Genomic DNA, 20,387 nt, shown 5'->3' on the forward strand with positions numbered 1-20,387 from the left:
AAGCCATAAGTGAACGGGCACTTCATTAAAAGCGATTTCAGGAGAATGAATTGACACCATGGAGCTCCATTATATTGAGATTTGAGTTTCGCTATCTCGCCTCCAGCACTGATTTGAGTCTCTTGAGTGCTTTAAAGATTCAGAACTTTAAATTCTTCATAATCCAGCTTTGAAGTCTGGGGAGAAGAAAGAGATGATGCTACGACTTTGTGGCTCTCTTGTCTTTTTTTCCCTTCCAGATTTTCATCCCTTTCAAAGAGAACATGGAGTACGTTTCTGAACATGATCTATTTTCTCAGAAACGGTGTGGAGGAAAAGGGTGGAATGGGGTGGCGTGTGTGTGTGTGCTCGTGTGTGTTTTCCCAGAGGCACAAGGGAAAGGCTGCAGTACTCACACTGACAAGCCACAGATGGTGGTGGAGACCTAAAGAGTATTTATTCTACTCCCTCTTTCTTGCTCCCTCTTCCCTTCTCCTCGGTCTCAATCCTTCTGTGTGTGTGAATGTGTCTGTGTGTGCATGTCTTTGTGTGTGTGTGTCTCACAGACACACTCCCTCTCTCTCTCTTGGTCCCTCTCATTCCCTAGACCTCTATGACTGACATCCTTTATGAAGTGCCGCCAGTGAGAATTAGTGTGAAATGTCTAGAGAAGTGTGGATGGACTACCGCTGTATATATGAGAGGTAGTGTATGAAAGATAGGCTACCTTTTGAAGGGTGTGTGGCTACAGTATGTTAGGGCTTTCTGATCTGTAGACCGAGCTCTATGATGAAGCAGACTGAGCATTGCGGTCATGCCTTAAGGCTTTCTTATGTCCTCTGTTGTTTTCTGTGCTTTGTGATGCCCTGAGAGCCATCTGGACAAAACCTAAAGTAACAAAGTCTATATTTGGTTGATATTTAGTTGAGTACTATTTTTGTAATAAGCCAACCCTTGAGTCCTGTCCTTAATTTGTCGTTGAAATCTGGTTAAATGTTTATGTTGACCTTTTAAAAAATGATCCATTGATGTTCAATGTCAGTATGTTATACCAAATGACCATTGGGATTATACCCAATGACCCCCCCCCATCCCGTCCCCCCACCGCTGCGATCTGTAAATATATATTTTTATTTTAACCAATCAACTTATCATGTTCAATCGATCTGCTCATTGGCTAATTAAGTGCCAATTAGATCCCATTAGCAACACTCCCAATTAATCCTGTTGGTGACCAATTGATTTGATGAGGACTGTATTGACTGTTTACGTGCAAGGGGGAGAGTGGGGTAACCTGAAAGGGAGCCTCCACTATTCCATGAGGCCCTGTGCTCTCCTAAAATCCATACTATGTGGCTATAAACTGTTCTCCATGGTAGTGAACCACAGGGATTAGCAGTGCATTGTGAATGGCACGGATCGAATGGCACCTAACGGCCCATCAACCAAGGCAAACTGTATCCCTCCCTGGCCTGACATAATCTCCAGCTCTGCTTTCTCTGCTCAGAGACTGTGGAATAATAACACCAGTAACAACCTGTAAAGTGTTATTTAAAGCACAGGGCCACACCAGTCACCCATTGATTTACTGCCTTCGCATAGAGGCCTTTTTAGTGATGATCTATTTGAGTGGAAAATTGCCATTTCCAGCTCAAATGTTACGTAAGATATGAGGTTGTATGTCTATAGAAAGGGGTACGGAGTGGGGGGGGCGCCAGCAGAATTGTTGACGAGGGCTGGGTTGCAAACAAGGCAAATGTTAGGGGAGACGGACTTCAGTCAATAAAACCTGCAGGCTGAGAGGATGCCTCCCTCTCTCCTGGTGGCTAATGGGCAATGGAGTCCCCAGGCCTTACTCGGGAGCTGTAGTGCAGAGAGAGAGTATTCCACACCCTCATGGCCCCCATCAGGCAGAGCAGAAGCTGCAGTGCAGTGAGTACAGGCCAGGGTCAGGGGATGTGGGCTGTCTAGACGATTTTGCTGAGCCCCTCGGGTCTGAATGGGGGACTTTGCTGGTGCCATTAATATGTGCACTGTGTGGCTGATGGCAGTCTGATGGCAGTGAGACTGTTGTGGCTGTAGAGATTCTATAGAGATGCAAGATCTGATAGGCCCCAAGCTGGACAACCAGTGTCAAAGTGAAGAAACTGTAGCCTTATGGCCGTGTCCCAAATGTCACCCTATTCTCTATGGAGTGTGCTGTGGTCTAGTCAAAAGTAGTGCACTAAATAGGGAATAGGATGCCATTTGGGATGCAAATATGTGTTATGGACACTTAGTGTGCAAAGACCTTCCCTCCAGTCCAGAGCCACACACATCATGCACTTTGACTGTGTACACACATGTACCCACCAGAGTTGGGGTCATTCCATTCCAATTCCAAATTTTCCTCATTGTCCTGGCACACCAATGGTGGAACCAGCTTCTGAAAAAGTATTTGAAACCCTACCTCTTCAAAAATATAATAATCCCACAGCACCCCCCCCCCCCCCCCCCCAAAAAAAAAACCCATCTTGTAAACTAACACTTGCACACCCCCTTACTAGCTCTGACTTTTCTGATAGCTACTTTATTGAGAAAAACATGTACTTACTATGACTGTGATATGCGGTTGTCCCACCTAGGTATCTTAAAATGAGTGCACTAACTGTGTCACTCTGGATAAGAGCGTCTGCTAAATTACTCAAATGTCAATTGGAGAGAATTGGAATTTCACTTCCTGAATCAAATGTAATTGGTACCCACACAACAATACTGTCCAAACAAGTCCTATATATATTGTAGACACACAAGCATGTATGCACACACACACACACACACACACACACACACACACTGCTTCCCGCTGGGATACATACACTCGGCTAGGGAACTAAACAGTCTCACATTCATGTAGTGCACATCCTACTGTAATAATGTAGAAAACATGCTGTCACAGAGGTACATGTGCAATGTTTCACACTTATTACAGAATTATTTTCTCACTGCCGAGAAAGTTCCCCTGCAACAGGGTGATCAAATTAAGATCCTACATCTGCATGTTAACAGAATTTGTAATTTAGCCTATTAAGCACAAACACTGTTTGAAGTGTGAATTAGGCAGGTCTGATGCCGAAAAAGAAAGCAAATGATTGCCTACTTTACCCATATTTTATTTTTGCAATACAAGTACTGTGAAGTTCCAGTAGTTAGCTACACCGCTTCATAGCAAAAAAAGTAATTAACTAATGAAAACACTACCTAGATTTGAATTTAGTTCAACTACCACCAAGCTACTGCAAAATGAAGTTACATTTAGTTCACTACTCCCCAACACTGCATACACACGTCAGGTTGTGGTTGGTGCTATAGAGCGTACAGAGTAGTGCGGTAGGCAGGTAAGAGTCACGGTGTGTGGTGTGGGGGGTCACTCTCTGATTGATGGTGCCTCATGGCTACAGTGGGAGTTGGCATGCACGTCCACACTCCCGCTAATAGCTTATTGAGCGACGGGGGCCAGTGAGGATTCAAAAACACTGGCTTAATGTGCAGACCATGTGTAGTCAATAACACCACCTAGGTAATACATCTGCCTGACATATTCCCAGAAATATTTCAGTTATCAATAGGGATTTATTAAAGAGAATGGAAGACAGGAAGAGAAAGGGCTACTGCTTCTGCGTTTCGGCAGATAGTCCAGACACTGTGCAGGATGACAATTAAGGTGGAAAGTGGAGTGTGGTCATATTTCTCTCTCTCTCTCTCTGTCTGTTCTCTCTCTCTCTCTGTTCTCTCTCTCTCTCTCTGTTCTCTCTCTGTTCTCTCTCTCTCTCTCTCTCTGTCTGTTCTCTCTCTCTCTCTCTCTCTCTCTCTCTCTGTTCTCTCTCTCTCTCTCTCTCTCTCTCTCTCTCTCTCTCTCTCTCTCTCTCTCTCTCTCTCTCTCTCTCTTTTGCTATCTCTCGGTAATGTTACTGTCTGTTTGGTGTGTGTAAAACAATGCCGATGACCTCTAGTATTATTACACCAACTTAGTGACATTGCGGGAAAACACAGCAGGATTTAATAAGTTAACTAAAGAATCATAGATACATGGATTGTGATAAAGGACAGTAGTGGCAGATGGAAGTGTGACAATTATACATTCTTTGACTTTGTCAACTGCAGGAGGAGCCCTTTGTGATGGTGTCAGAGAATGTCCTTGGGAAGCCAAAGAAGTACCAAGGCTATTCCATCGACGTGCTGGATGCTCTCTCCAACTACCTGGGCTTCAAGTACGAGATCTACGTGGCCCCTGACCATAAGTATGGGAGCCAACAGGCTGACGGGGTCTGGAACGGTCTAATCGGAGAGTTGGTTGCCAAGGTGAGAGACTGTGGTTCTGTCCCAAATGGCAGCCTACTCCCTATATAGTGCACTACTTTTGACCAGAGCCCTATGTGCTTCAATGCTATGTCCAAATGGAATGAACTAACAATAACACGTAGAATAATCCCAGTTCATTGGGATGAATATGATTTCAGAGCTATTTAAAAGCATTGTCTGTGTTCATCAATGTACAAAACCTTCCTTGCAGGAAACCCTCCTCCATCAATCCATCTATCCATCTATCCACCTTCATCACCTCAACCAAAATCGGTCTACTTTACGAGGAGGAGGAGCAGTGTATATAAAACGTAATAAACTCTCATCCGTACACAATGCTCTATAATCTCTTATCAGAGGAAAGTAATTACAAACATGCAGCGATTAGGAATGACTGGCTTGGTAAACTGGCTTATTTTTTTAGAGTTGACATAGCTAACAACACTGTGGATATAAACTATTTACCCTGCCAGTGCAAATAGTGGAATAAGAGTCTGTCCAACAGCCAGACAAACGAAAAGGCAAAGCTGTAAACACCTGGAGGTCAGCAGACCATTTTCAGGACCATTACCCATCACCTCTTGCTGTTTTCCCTTTTTCCGACTCTTTTTGATTCCTAATGCAATTCTACACTGATTCCAACACTGCCGCTTCCAATATTCTTCCTTAATTAAATGAGCGCTTCTGGAAATATGCCTGTGCGTAAGACTACAAACACAGGCCAAAGGGAAAAATGTTAATATAATTTTTGTTGTATTACCTTTGCCTCTATTCCTTTAGGCATATTGTGATATTTATTGGGCTCCCTAGTGGTGCAGCGGTCTAAGGCACTGCATCTCAATGCGAGAGGCGTCACTACAGTCCCCAGTTCGAATCCATGCTGTATCACATCTGGCTGTGATTGGGAGGCTGGGCCAATTGTGCATTGGCCCAGCATCGTCTGGGTTTGGCCAGGGTAGGCGGTCATTGTAAATAATAATTTGACTAACTTGCCTAGTTAAATGAAGGTTCAAAAATAGTGTCTGGAATGATACAGAGGATACAGGTACATTGTTATTCATTCTTCAAGGATATTATTATTATAATAATTTTTTATATGTTTTTTTAGGGGGTAGATCAGCTTCAATATTGCAGAAAGATTGACGTGTAATTGCATAATTTACAATCCCCCAAATATATATATATATATATATATATATATATATATATATATATATATATATATATATATATATATATATATATGTAAATATATACAAAATATATATTTTATATACAGTAGCAGTCAAAGGTTTGGACACACCTACTCATTCAAGGGTTTTTCTTTCTTTATACTATTTTCTACATGGTAGAATAATAGTGAAGACATCAACATTGTGAAATAACACATATGGAATCATGTAATAACAAATCAAATGGAATCATGTAGTGTTAAACAAATCAAAATACATTTTTCTAATTTTATATTCTTCAAAGTAGCCACCCGTTGCCTTTGACAGCTTTGCACACTCTTGGCATTCTCTCAACCAGCTTCACCTGGAATGCTCCAACAGTCTTGATGGAGTTCCCACATATGCTAAGCACTTGTTGGTTGCTTTTCCTTCACTCTGCAGTCCAACTCATCCCATACCATCTCAATTAGGTTGAGGTTGGGTGATTGTGGAGGCCAGGTCATCTGATGCATCACTCCATCTCTTTCCTTCTTGATCAACTAGCCCTTACACAGCCTGGAGGTGTGTTGGGTCATTGTCCTGTTGAAAAACAATAGTCCCATTAAGCGCAAACCAGATGGGATGGCGCATCGCTGCGGAAGGCTGTGGTTGCCATGCTGGTTAAGTGTGCCTTGAATTTTTTTTAAAGTCACTGACAGTGTCACCAGTAAAGCACCCACACACCATCACACCTCCTCCTCCATGCAGTCTCCTCTGAACAGTTGATGTTGAGATGTGTCTGTTATTTGAACTCTGTGAAGCATTAATTTTGGCCTGCAATTTCTGAGGCTTGTAACTCTAATGAACTTATCCTCTGCAGTAGAAGTAACTCTGGGTCTTCCTTTCTTGTGGAGGTCCTCATGAGAGCCAGTTTCATCATAGCGTTTGATGGTTTTTGCGACATGTGCTGCGTACAGTAAATGACCATTTCTGCCTGTTTAAGCATGTTGTTTCCTTACCAGACCGTGAAATTAGCTAATTAAGTCAACAGTGATTAATTGTGTGTGTGTGTGTGTGTGTGTGTGTGGTAAAATAACATCAGCTCTTCCTACCCCATGTGGGAACTATCACTAGTTTTTTCCTCATTAAACTAATCTGCTAGTGCTAGTTCTGGAGCTATAACTAGGAGGGCATTCCAAATGGCACCCAATTCCCTTTATCCTGCACTGCCTTTCATTTAAAGTAGTCTACTATAAAGAGAATAGGTTGCAATTTGGGGTGCAAACCAGATGTGTGAACAGTGCTAGTTCGGTTCGGAATAACCCACACTGAAACTCGTCGACACCATTTAAATGTGGAGTCATTCATATTCTCACACAGTTGTATGTTATTCACTTGATGTCAGCTGGTAGGAGCTATTTCACCCCTGGTATTGAATAGGTGGCACCCAATTCCCTATTTAGTGCTTTATTTTTGACCAGAATCCTATGGTTCCTGGTCACAAAAGTAGTGCACTATATAGGACAAACCTTACTAATATTGAGTTGCACCTCCTTTTGCCCTCAGAACCTTTTGCCCTCAGAATAGCCTCATGTGTCGGCCCATGTTGACTCCAATGCGTCACACTATTGTGTCAAGTTGGCTGGATGTCCTGGACCATTCTTGATACACATGGGATACTGTTGAGCGTGAAAACCCCAGCAGCGTTGCAGTTCTTGACACAGTCAAACTGGGGCGTCTGGCACATACTACCATACTCCGTTCAAAGGCACTTAACTATTTTGTCTTGCCCATTCACCCTCTGAATGGCACGCATACCTAATCAAAGTCTCAATAGTCTCAAGGCTTAAAAATCCTATTTTAACCCATCTCCTCCCCTTCATCTACACTGATTGAAGTAGATTTAATAAGTGACATCAATAAGGGATCATATTTTTCACTTGGATTCACCTGGTTAGTCTATGTAATGGAAAGAGCCGGTGCTCCTTATGTTTTGTACACTCAGTGTATATAGTATTTGCACACAGCGTCTTATAATAATGAGACACAACATGTGGAAGGAAATTAAATTAGCCTTCGTGGGTTTAGAGCTGACCCTGGCCTGCATAAACCCCCCCCCCCCCCCCCCCCCCCCCACACACACACACACACACACACGAATATCGTGAGGTTATCAGTTATAGTAGGACCGTGGCATTCTAATTCAGGCTCTCTGATTGGCTTAGTGGCTTAATGATCTATCGAGGTACCCTCATCCTCCGGTTTCTTCCTAAAAACAATTTCTTGAAGATGACTGAACTCCTCCTACGCTCACACTATGACTCCCAGCCATATTCATCTCCATAACCTCTGCTTCGCATCAATACAATAGACGGTCACACAGAAAATGGCAATCCCTCAATTTACCGATGCGGTCTCTAGGTAATTAACATGGTATTGTCTTTTCCCCTATCCGTCTCGTCTGAGAAGTGGGTGAGTATTAAGTGTGTCAGATAGCGAGTGTGGAGTCGATACGTGTCTGTTTTGACAAAAGAAAGGAGAGGAGGACTGTGATCATCAGCAGCGACAGAATAGCCATGGCAGAATGAGATGTGATTCTATTGATATACGCATGAATTAAAATCAGAAAAAATCAGAACTCCGAGCAAAGTTACATTTCTCATACCCCTCCTCCTTACCACGGAACCTGTTGGATGCAGTGATTTCTGATGTGTGTGTTCACAGGATCCCCTAATTCTCTTGAATTCCATACACCTTGAATCTTGGCATTAATGAATCTGTGTTTGTGTGTGCGTGCGTGCGTCTGCGTGTGTGTGTCCATGCGTGTGTTTTTTTTTCCAGCGTGCTGACATGGGTCTCTCGGCTCTCACCATCACACCAGAGCGGGAGAGTGTGGTGGACTTTACCACGCGCTACATGGACTACTCGGTGGGCGTGCTGCTCAGGAAGGCTGAACGCACCGTGGACATGTTCGCCTGCCTGGCGCCCTTTGACCTGTCGCTATGGGCATGCATCGCGGGCACGGTGCTACTGGTGGGCATACTGGTCTACCTGCTCAATTGGCTCAACCCGCCGCGCCTGCCCATGGGCACCGTCTCCTCCACCACCCTCTACAACTCCATGTGGTTTGTCTACGGATCATTCGTCCAGCAGGGTGAGTTCATTTTTGTTGGTATACTTTTGTTTTCTTTATAAATGTATTTTCATCACCTGGTGTGCATTGTGTACCCTTTACTATCCCTGTTTTTAATAGATTTCATTGTTGTTTTAAAAAAAATTGGAGTATTGCAAGGGGATGGGTTTATGTTGAAGAGAAATAGAGAGAAAGTGAAACAGGTGGGAGAAGAGAGAGAGAAGAGTGGCAGGGAAGTCAGGCGCAGGGGAATCAAACTGAGTGTAATGGAGTATTTAATAACAGCTAAACGAAACATACTCCAAACACTAAATGTAACAATAAACAAAGTGGGTACGAGGACCCGTCGCGCACCAATACAAAAACCAACACAACACTGAATAACAAATAATCTCTGACAAAGACATGAGGGGAAACAGAGGGTTAAATACACAACAGGTAATGAATGGGATTGAAACCAGGTGTGTAGGAAGACAAGACAATACCAATGGAAAATGAAAAATAGATCAATGATGGCTAGAAGACCGGTGACGTCGACCGCCGAGCACCGCCCGAACAAGGGGAGGCTTCGACTTTGGTAGAAGTCGTGACAGTGTTGGATGTGTAGAGGGAACGAGAGACAAAAACATGGTGACGGTTGTCTTTCAGCGTTCTTTCAAAGGTCAGGCTGAAATCCATTTCTCTGGATTTGAGGAGAAGAGGTGAGCTTAGGGAAAATAGAAGAAAGCAAAGAAAAAGCAGAGCGTGATAATGGCATTGACTAAGTTTTTTTTTCAGAGTGCGATTAGTATTTGTTATTATATATGCTCAAGGACTCAGATTAGTACATTTTGAGCCACATTAATTATGCAAATTCTGCGAATGATTTTAGAGTTGGTGGAATATTTTATTTTGAATGAGCCGCCGATGAGCTCACAGCATAACAAGCAAATTCTCAATCTACATTTTACTAATGCCGGTAATGATGATCATGATAAATGCTAATTGTTCCCTTTTATTCACAATCGATCTTCTTTTAGTTGTAATTACACTTAAGTCATCTAGTCATTATCAAATTATTAGTAAACCAATTCTCACCTCAGTATCAACAACGAGGCAATCTACAAGAGCTTGATGCAGGAGAGCCTTGGTCAATTGTGGCTCATTATGCGTTGAATAGACATCAACATCCCAAGGCTCAGTTAATGCGTAAATACACACATAGGCTGCGTTTACACAGGCAGTACAACTCTGATATTTTTTCCCCCTATTGACAAATCAGATCATCTCCGATAAAGATTTGATGTGAAAAGATCTGATGTGATTGGTCAAAAGACCAACAAGTGGAAAAAAGATCATAAATGGACTGCCTGTGTAAACGCAGCCATAGAGACACACAGACACAATGACAAACACACACAGAATTACACACAAACACACACACACTATGCTGTAGGGGATACTGTTATTTAAATATTCCCAAACCTCTTCAGTATCCTGACACATCCCAAATAACACCCTATTCCCTATATACAGTATTTAGTGCACTACTAATGACCAGGGCTCATGGGGATCTGGTAAAAATGTGTGCTGTATATAGGGAATAGGGTGCCATTTGGGTCTCAGTCATTGTCCTCAGGGGTGAATTGATTTGGAGGTCCTCAGTACACAACAACATCCCAGATAGAGTCTGAAGATGGGCGGTTCCACGCAAGCAGAAGCGGAAATTATTTTAAGTATCTCTGATTGTCCTGGCAATTCTCTCATATACACTTAATTGAGAGAAAGGATGCTTTTGACCTTTTTAGACCTACAGTATCAAATCAAAGTTTATTTGTCACGTGCGCCGAATACAACAGGTGTAGGTAGACCTTACAGTGAAATTCTTACTTACAGGCTCTAACCAACAGTGCAAATAAGGTATTAGGTGAACAATAGGTAAGTAAAGAAATAAAAACAACAGTTAAAAGACGGTGAAAAATAACAGTAGCAAGGCTATAACAGTAGCAAGACTATATACAGTAGTGAGGCTATAACAGTAGTGAGGCTATAACAGTAGTGAGGCTATATACAGTAGACAGGCTATATACAGTAGCGAGGCTATATACAGTAGCGAGGCTATATACAGTAGCGAGGCTATATACAGTAGCGAGGCTATATACAGTAGACAGGCTATATACAGTAGCGAGGCTATATACAGGCAACGGTTAGTCGGGCTGATTAAGGTAGTATGTACATGTAGATATAGTTAAAGTGACTATGCATACACAGTATGATGAACAGAGAGTAGCAGTAGCGTAAAAGAGGGGTTGGCGGATGGTGGGTGGCGGGACACAATGCCGATAGCCCTGTTAGCCAATGTGCAGGGGCAATGGTTGGTCAGGCCAATTGAGGTAGTATGTACATGAATGTATAGTTAAAGTGACTATGCATATATGATAAACAGAGAGTAGCAGCAGGGTAAAAGAGGGGTGGGAGGGGGGCACACAATGCAAATAGTCCGGGTAGCCATTTGATTACATGTTCAGGAGTCTTATGGCTTGGGGGTAAAAACTGCTAAGAAGCCTTTTTGTCCTAGACTTGGCACTCCGGTACCGCTTACCATGCAGTAGTAGAGAGAACAGTCTATGACTGGGGTGGCTTGCCAATTTTTAGAGCAGACAGCGTTGGCCCAGTGATGTACTGGGCCATACGAACTACCCTCCGTAGTGCCCTGCGGTTGACTAGTTGCCGTACCAGGCAGTGATGCAACCAGATGCTCTCGATGTTGCAGCTGTAGAACCTTTTGAGGATCTGAGGACCCATGCCAAATATTTTTAGTTTCCTGCGGGGGAATAGGCTTTGTCGTGCCCTCTTCACGACTGTCTTGGTGTGTTTGGACCATTCTAGTTTGTTGTTGATGTGGACACCAAGGAACTTGAAGCTCTCAACCTGCTCCACTACAGCCCCGTCGATGAGAATGGGGACGTGCTTGGTCCTCCTTTTCCTGTAGTCACAATCATCTCCTTAGTCTTTGTTACGTTGAGGGTTAGGTTTTTTCTGGCACCACCGGGCCAGGTCTCTGACCTCGTCCCTATAGGAGGAGTATACATGCCTCCTGTAAGACTCTATTATCTGTGAACCGTACATGATACAGACAACATATTGGTGTCATTATAGTCCTTTTAGTGTGCACTAACATATGGAGTATTTATATATGAAAAATAATGTTTCACATGAACATTAAAAATATTAATATGAATATCTCAAAACTACCCTTTTTGATTGTTTAAATGTTAAGACATATTGTTTGGGAACAATATACTCGACAAGTACATCCAATTTCAAGAGTGGGCTCTCTGCTAATTCTGAAGTTCTGATTCATTTTATGAGCACCACCAACACACTGAATGTTAAATGTATTCAATGGGAACTCCCTCTGCTGGTGATTTGCTGATTGTGCAATCCTAAAGGAGGAATGTGATTGGTTAATGACGTTTAATGCCAGTCAGTGGAGGCTCCTCAGAGGAAGATAAGGAGGACAATCCTCCTCAGTGAATTTATTTTTATTGCCTCCCGGGTGGCGCAGTGGTTAACGGCGCTGTACTGCTGTACTGTACCGCTGTACTGTGCCATCAGAGTCCCTGGGTTCGCGCCCAGGCTCTGTCGTAACCGGCCGCGACCGGGAGGTCCGTGGGGCGACGCACAATTGGCCTAGCGTCTTCCGGGTTAGGGAGGGATTGGCCGGTAGGGATCTGCTTGTCTCATCGCCTGTGGCGGGCCGGGCGCAGTGCGCGCTAGCCAAGGTTGCCAGGTGCACGGTGTAGCCTCCGACACATTGGTGCGGCTGGCTTCCGGGTTGGATGCGCGCTGTGTTAAGAAGTACGGCTGGTTGGGTTGTGTATCGGAGGACGCATAACATTCAGCCTTCGTCTCTCCCGAGCCCCGAGGTTGTAGCAATGAGACAAGATAGTACAACAATTGGATACCACGAAATTGGGGAGAAAAAGGGGTAAAATTAAAAAAATATATATATATATATTTTTTTTTTAACGTGAAACATTTTTTTTTAATTCCTTTTTAGAAAAAACTTTACTTTACTAAATCATTGATTTACGAAATCATTGATTTAAATACACTGTTGTAGCAATGAGACAAGATAGTACAACAATTGGATACCACGAAATTGGGGAGAAAAAGGGGTAAAATTCAAATATATATATATATATATTTTTTTTTTTTACGTGAAACATTTTTTTTAAATTCCTTTTTAGAAAAAACTTTACTAAATATATTCACGTTACCAAATCATTGATTTAAATACACTGTTTTGCAATGAAGGTCTACAGTAGCCTCAACAGCACTCTGTAGGGTTGCACCATGGTCTAGCTAAAGGACAGCTATTTTCTGTCCTCCTCTGGGTACATGGACTTCAATACAAAACCTATGATGCTCATGGCTCTCACCCTCTTCCATAGACTTACGCAGTAATTATGACAACTCCCTGAGGACGTCCTCCAACCTATCAGAGCTCTTGCAGCATGAACTGAGATGTTGTCCACCCAATCAAAGGATCAGAGAATTAATCTAGAACTGAAAGCAAAATCTACAGCTAGCTAGCATTGCAGTTAATAAAATGTGGTGAGTGGTTGACTCAAATAGAGAGAAAGACAATAGTTGAACAGTTTTGAACAATATCCATTTCTTTAAAAAAAAAAATCTCTTTCACTTAGCTAGCGAATGCAGCTAGCTAGTTTAGAATACTCAAACACCCGGCTCAAACAAAGAGGGATGCTAGCTGAAGATGCGAGAAGTAATTATACAATGAACCAAATGATAATGCTTGTATGTGGCTACTATGAAAGTGACTGTGTTTGCGTGTAATCAGGGGCAATGTTCCCTCCCTTGAATGTTGTGAAAATTTCATGCAACTTCCCGCACTTGTTTACTGTGAACACTGAAGCTGTACGTGTTTTAATTGACTGTTTAAACAGTGGCCATGTAGGCTACTGTGGCTATTCGATCATAATGTAGTCCTACCAGACTGGCCTACCATGGAAATAGGGGTTCTATCATTCAGCCTACAGTAGCAGCCAATGTGTGGTGTTTACACTTTTGAAGAAAAAAAACATGCTGGGCTTGACATTAACCTGTTTATCCACTTGTCCTCTAGACAAGGATGTGACTGAACATTTTGTACTGTTGTTTGATGCAAGAAACCACTTATTCCCATACTATAATTGTTATGCGAAGCGACACAGGAGAACCCAAAAGAGCAGACTCAGATGAGGAAACAGGGATGAATGAACCAAAATATGTATTGTTGCACAGAGAGATATGGAGTGCAGGTCCGGGGTAGCTCGGATGAGTTGCAGAAAAAACAGATGTGGAGATTGGCTGAGTAGAACAGGGTAAAAAGGGCCTGAGGGGAATCCAAGGTAGTGGTAGTGAGTAAAATCTAGAGCAAGGTAGTTGGGTGGTGAGATGTGGAATAGGAGACAGAGACAGAGCAGTAACTGCAATGAGCGGATAAACGGTGTCAGGTAGGGAAACAGGCACAGCAGAGTAACAGGATCTTGAGTATTAATAAATGGCTAGAATCATGAACTGACTGAGCAGAGATTACAATCTGGCACTGTGGAAGTGGCAGGACATGTAGAGTATTTGTAGAGGTCTTGATTATGGAACGAGTTGCAGCTGGTAGGGATTTGCTCTGACTCCAGCACACCTGTCTCCAACCACACAATCACAAAGAGAGGGAGAGGGAGAGAGAGAGAGAGAGAGTGTGTACAGGGGGAGTAACTGTAGATCAAGAAGACACCGGATGAACACCAGAGGGCGTAGCAGGAGCAGATGTGACAATTATTGCAGAGAATCCTGCAAATTATGCTACCCTCTGCCTATTGGCTACTAAGCTTATTCAAGCCTGTCTCAAAATACAACACTTCCCCTTTAAGACATAGAACAAAGCCCTTTTCCTGACTTGCTTTTCAAAGATGGCTAGAAATGTACACATTTTGTGCTCTTGTGGGAACTCAAGTAAAAGTGATTCACCCAGTAAAATACTACTTGAGTAAAAGTCAAAAAGTATTTGCTTTTAAATATACTTAAGTATCAAAAGTAATTATAATTGCTAACACACAGTGCATTCGGAAAGTATTCAGACCCCTTAACTTTTTTCACATTTTGTTATGTAAATGTGATATTTACGTTTTTATTTTTAATACATTTGCAAACATTTCTAAAAATCTGTTTTGCTTTGTTATCATCGAGTATTGTGTGTAGATTGTTGAGGGGGAAAAAACGATTTCATCAATTTTAGAATAAGGCTGTAATGTAACAAAATGTGGAAAAATTTGGATTTGAATACTTTCTGAATGCACTGTATACTTAATTATCAAAAGTTAAAGTATAAATCATTTCAAATTCCTTAAATTAGACAAACCAGACGGCACTGTTTTATTTAATTATATTTATTTACGGATAGCCAACACAGCCTACACTCAGACATAATTTACAAACTAAGCATTTGTGTTTAGTGAGTCCGACAGATCAGATGCAGTAGGGATGACCATGAATTTTCACTTGATAAGTGTGTGAATTGGACCAGTTTCCTGTCTTGTTTCAAAATGTAATGAGTTCTTCTGGCTGTCAAGGAAAAAGTATGGAGTAGAAAGTATATTATTTTCTTTAGGAATGTAGTGCAGTAAAAGGAAAAGTTGTCCAAATTATGAATAGTAAAGTACAGATATATAGTACTTGAAAGTAATTTTACTTAACTACTTCACTCCACTGATAAATGGGCTAATAACTTAGTAACTAGCAAAGAATATGAACAAATGAACATATGTGGCTATATGCAAATCTCGCTTTGATCTCAAAACAAAGACATAATAATCATGACCACTCATGCTGTAAAGCAGTCCAGTTCAAAGTGAATGGCACAAATCCATATATGGCAATAGTCTATTTGCATGTAGGCCTACTTCAACTCTGATTGGTTATGGCACACCAGTCTGTGTAGAGTACAGGCCAGTCGTGCCTGTCAATGCAGTAGAATCATACTCCGATGCGCTCTGCCTATAACAGAATATCTTGCATGGCTAGTTTTGCATAGTAAGTCTTGCATAGTTCGTTTTGTTTCGGTATGTTGCATTGAAAGTGGCTAGTATTGCGTTGATTCGATCACATTTCCCACAGTATAGGGAATTTATAGTGTTGATAGTGTTAACTGATGGGGAAATCTCTAGAAAGTTGAGAGAAATTCAATCTCCTGCTTCTCTGCGCGGACTAGTATTTATTCTGCCCGCAGCTAGAGGGAAGATTGATCAGAATCATTCTGCCGATTCTGTTGAAAAACATTTCTTAAACGGAAGCAAACAGAACGGGTCACAACTGTTGTACTAATGATTACACCCTAGATCGGCTAGATGCAGGCAAGAGTGTGCAAGGCGGTATTGAATGTGCCACAGTCTGTCACCTTAATTACTCAAATGTTTCTCTCGACCTGTGCACCTACGTTTTAAACGTTCAATCATTGGCTAGGTTGTAGCAACCTCATGATGGGTACAGGGAAAGTTAGAGTATCATGTAGTAGCCTAAACCTATCGATGTAACATTCAGCTGGGTGAATGGAATATGAATGACAGTCATCCAATATGCTGTAATAGAAATAAGACCATGCTCATTAAAAAAAAGAAGTGTCCTCCCTCATCTTAAACATCATTGACCGCAACTGATTTGTAAGTATAAAATGCAGGCCCTCAATGTCCGGTCTGGAGTGTGAAGTCATGAGCTCTGATGGTCGGTTACTGCGTGGCAACCTAGCGGTGCCAAAAGCCCTGGTCTGCCCTAGAAAGCCTATGTAAATTACGATCGGCAGAACAGCCAAGCAAAAAAAAATTGCAGATTGTTTTGTTCGCAAAAAATTGTTTATTATGATCAAGTTAGATCCCCACTGTTGATGTTTAACTACAGGAGAGTGAGACCAAATCATGGACGCTGGACAGAGTGGATTTCAGTTGTAACAAAAAGGCAGTTTATTGAGTCAAAAGATATCTTGTCCTGCAGTTTAACGTGCACGGACCTGATTCATATAGCTCAGAAGGAGTTAGCTGAAAAAGGGACCTAGACAAAGGTTGTAGCAGATTATATACATGGAATAATGTAGGTGGAGTCTTGTCGTGGTGGTCTTCTGACTTGTCCCGAAGAGTTGGAGGCACAGCAGAGTCCTCTGCTCTTGGCACCCGACCAGTAGAGGGGGGTGGAGTGTGAGTGTGCAGTGCTCATGAAATGTTTGTGTGTCAAGGAAGCGTGAGATAGGGGGAACTGAAACTGGCAGTTTATGGCAGTTTAGGGTGCTTCCTGTTTTGACAGGGGTGCGTGCAATGACTTGAGTCAGGCGGCTTAATATATGTGCTTGATATATGAGCTATGTATATGAATATGTGTATATATGACAGCACTGTGAATTATTTTAAAGTTTGCTACAAATCGAGACATTTAATTAAATAGTGATCCATTCTGACTACTATATTTGTCCTGACACAGACCAATCATGGGCCGGCAGTACCAGTTGACTCTCAGTTGACTCTACTCGTTGTATTTCAGAATGTAGACATACTCCATATGTTAGTGCGCACTGTAATGACTATAATGACACCAAGATGTCTATATCACGTACGGTTCACCGATCGTAGGGTCTTACAGGAGGCATGTATTGGTCTGAAACGGGCCTGAAAGGCCCACTGTCATCATGATTTGTGATACAAAAAAAGTATTTCAAACATTCTTCCTCCCAATTACGTTTCTATGTGAGAATTGACAGAAGAAAAAAAATATCTTTCACTGCCGGCATAGAACCATCCAGATATAGCTGAATGAGCGAACATGACGATGCAGCACCAGCTTTGGCTCTTTGTCATCTAATAGAGAATACACACCGGGTGTACAAAACATTAAGGACACCTGCTCTTTCCATGACAGATTCCCCAGGGGAATCCAGGCGAAAGCTACGATCCACTTCAATCAGTGTAAATGAAGGGGAGTATAGGGCTGTTACGGTGACTGTCTTAGTGCCAGACCGGCGGTCACGGGTCATAACCGCAGTCAAATTCCATGTGACTGTTTAGTTACGTAATTAGGCTTCTCCAAGCTCTGATGCTGCTGATGGTCATTAGTGTAAGGATCGACGCGGGTAGAGACGAGAAGCAGGTACAGGGAGTGAACATTTAATTATCAACGCTAGCGCCAGAGAGGGAGAGCGGGACCAGACGTGACAATTAGTAGCCTACCAAACTTGCTAACTGCCTAGTACTCAGCACTCTATTGTCCCTCCAATCAGACTGACATCAATGCAAATGTATTCAAAAATCAAGTACTTCATGAGAGCCCATGAGCTCATGTTGCGCAACATTTCTCTAGGCTATGCAATTGCGTGAGAAAACAGAGCTCATGCCTTTCATGCTATTTTTTTCAAATCTTAATTAGAGTTGCATCATGCAGCCTTAGAATGTTACAAAAATCCAAACATATTTTGTATCACAACTTTTATTTTACTTAACCTTCGTTTAACTAAAGTTACATAACTCGAAATTAGCATATAGAAGGACCTGTTTTTTTGTTAAACGCTCAATGCAGAATAGCGGCAATATGCGCACCAGCTCAAATCGTTTGGAGAAAATATAATTTATATTTTATTCACCAATGTTCAATTGTATTCTTCATATTATGAATGGCCCCAGCGTCTGAAACACCACTAAGCAATGGCCACCACCAAGCAAGCGGCACATGAAGACCAAGGAGCTCTCCATACAGGTGGAGAAGTTGTGGAGAAGTACAGATCAGGGTTGGGTTATAAAAAAATATCCGAAACTTTGACCATCCAATGCAGCGCCATTAAATCCATTCTTAAAAAATGGAAAGAATGTGACCACAACAAAAACAATATGACCACAACAAAACTGCCAAGAGAAGGCCGCCCACCAAAACTCATGGACCAGACAAGGCGGGCATTAATCAGAGATAACCCTGAAGGAGCTAGAGAGCTCCACAGCTGAGATTGTTGTATCTGTCCATAGGACCACTTTAAGCCCTACACTCCACAGAGCTAAGCTTTATGGAATAGTGGCCAGAAAAAAGCCATTGTTTAAAGAAAGAAATAGCAAACACGTTTGGTGTTCGCCAAAAGGCATGTGGGAGACTCCCCAAACATATGGAAGGTATTCTGGTCAGATGAGACTAAAATTGAGCTTTTTGGCCATTAAGGAAAATGCTATGTCTGCCACAAACCCAACAGCTCTCATAACCCCGAGATCATCATCCAGGTTTTTCATCGTCAGGGATTGGGAAACTGGTCAGAATTGAAGGAATGATGGATGGCGCTAAACACAGGGAAATTCTTGAGGGAAACCTGTTTCTGTCTTCCAGAGATTTTAGACTGGGACGGAGGTTCACCTTCCAGCAGGACAATGACCCTAAGCATACTGCTAAAGCAACACTCGAGTGGGTTAAGGGGAAACATTAAAATAATTTGGAATGGCCTAGTCAAAGCCCAGACCTCAATCCAATTGAAAATCTGTCGTAAAATTTAAAGATGGCTATACACCAGCGGAACCCAGTGGCTAGATGTGGCTAAATCCCAGTGGCTAGATGTGCCAAGCTTATAGAGACATACCCCAAGATACTTGCAGCTGTAATTGCTGCAAAAGGTGGCTCTACAAAGTATTGACTCATCTCTGTACCCCACACATACAATTATCTGTAAGGTCTCATTCGAGCAGTGCATTTCAAACACAGATTCAAACCACAAAGACCAGGGAGGTTTTCCAATGACTGGGTATATTGATACACCATCGAAAGTGGAATTAATAACTTCACCATGCTGAAAGCTTTGCGAGGCTTTGGAAAACTTCCCTGGTCTTTGTGGTTGAATCTAAATTTGAAATTCACTGCTGAGTCCATGTGTATGTGACTTATGTGTATCCTGAACTTATTTAGAGTTGAATACTTATTGAAAGATTTTTTAAAAATAAAAATACATGTTTATATATTTGAAAAACATAAATCCATTTTGACATGATGGGGTATTGTGTGTGTGTAGGCCAGTGACACAACATCTCAATTTAATCCATTTTAAATGCAGGCTGTAATACAACAACATGTGGAAAAGTCAAGGGGTGTGATTACTTTCTGAAGGCACTAGTCAATAGGTCAGGGGTCCCCAATACATTCAGCCGTAGGCTGATTTGTCCATGAGCGGATGGTCAGGGGGCGGCAACATAGTTATAAATAATTTGTACACTGAAAATTTACCACAAGAATCCCAAACAGATATAGTATTTGACAAAAACAGAATAATATCAAACCTTTATTACATTGGGATATGATCACATATGCCTATCCATTTATTTTATTTATTTATTTCCTAAATTAAAATCGCTTTCAGCTGATTTCCTGGGGATTTTACAGTATTTTATGTCCAACAACAAAAATGACAAAAATTATATCATAAAACATTTTTTCACAGGAAACTTGGGGTTCCTAATAAAATCCCACATTGGCCGAACTTGGTCCTCGGGCCGCCTATTGGGGATCCCTGCAATACGGTAATAGCTCCACCTTGCGCTCTAATAGTCTAGGTGGATATTCCACCATTTTGCTTACACCTATCCCACTGTATCAGATCTACAGTGCATCTAAATCACCTACTCTATCTTTGGGGACTATTCAGAATGGGGAAAATGCCTGTGTCAGCTGGTTCTGGTTTTAGTTGTTTAAAAGTGATCTCTCAGAGTTATTTCAGAGTCTTTTGTTTAGTACAGAGT

At 42.0% G+C, this 20,387-nt stretch overlaps 1 protein-coding gene across 3 annotated transcripts in view; it reads left to right on the plus strand.

Annotated features, from left to right (window-relative positions):
* Positions 1 to 20,387, plus strand: part of grid2 (glutamate receptor, ionotropic, delta 2) — a 555,674-nt gene that overhangs the window by 434,108 nt on the left and 101,179 nt on the right. For all 3 annotated transcript variants that reach the window (XR_002475295.2, XM_021620870.2, XM_021620869.2), the window contains exons 10-11: positions 4,123 to 4,320; positions 8,313 to 8,625. Coding sequence is in view for 2 of the 3 variants with exons in the window: in XM_021620870.2 (XP_021476545.2) it covers positions 4,123 to 4,320; positions 8,313 to 8,625 (511 nt within the window). In the remaining variant the exon portion in view is untranslated. The remainder of the gene's footprint in view (positions 1 to 4,122; positions 4,321 to 8,312; positions 8,626 to 20,387) is intronic.

Source organism: Oncorhynchus mykiss, chromosome 11 (assembly GCF_013265735.2).
Source record: "Oncorhynchus mykiss isolate Arlee chromosome 11, USDA_OmykA_1.1, whole genome shotgun sequence".
NCBI classification, from domain to species: Eukaryota; Metazoa; Chordata; class Actinopteri; order Salmoniformes; family Salmonidae; genus Oncorhynchus; species Oncorhynchus mykiss.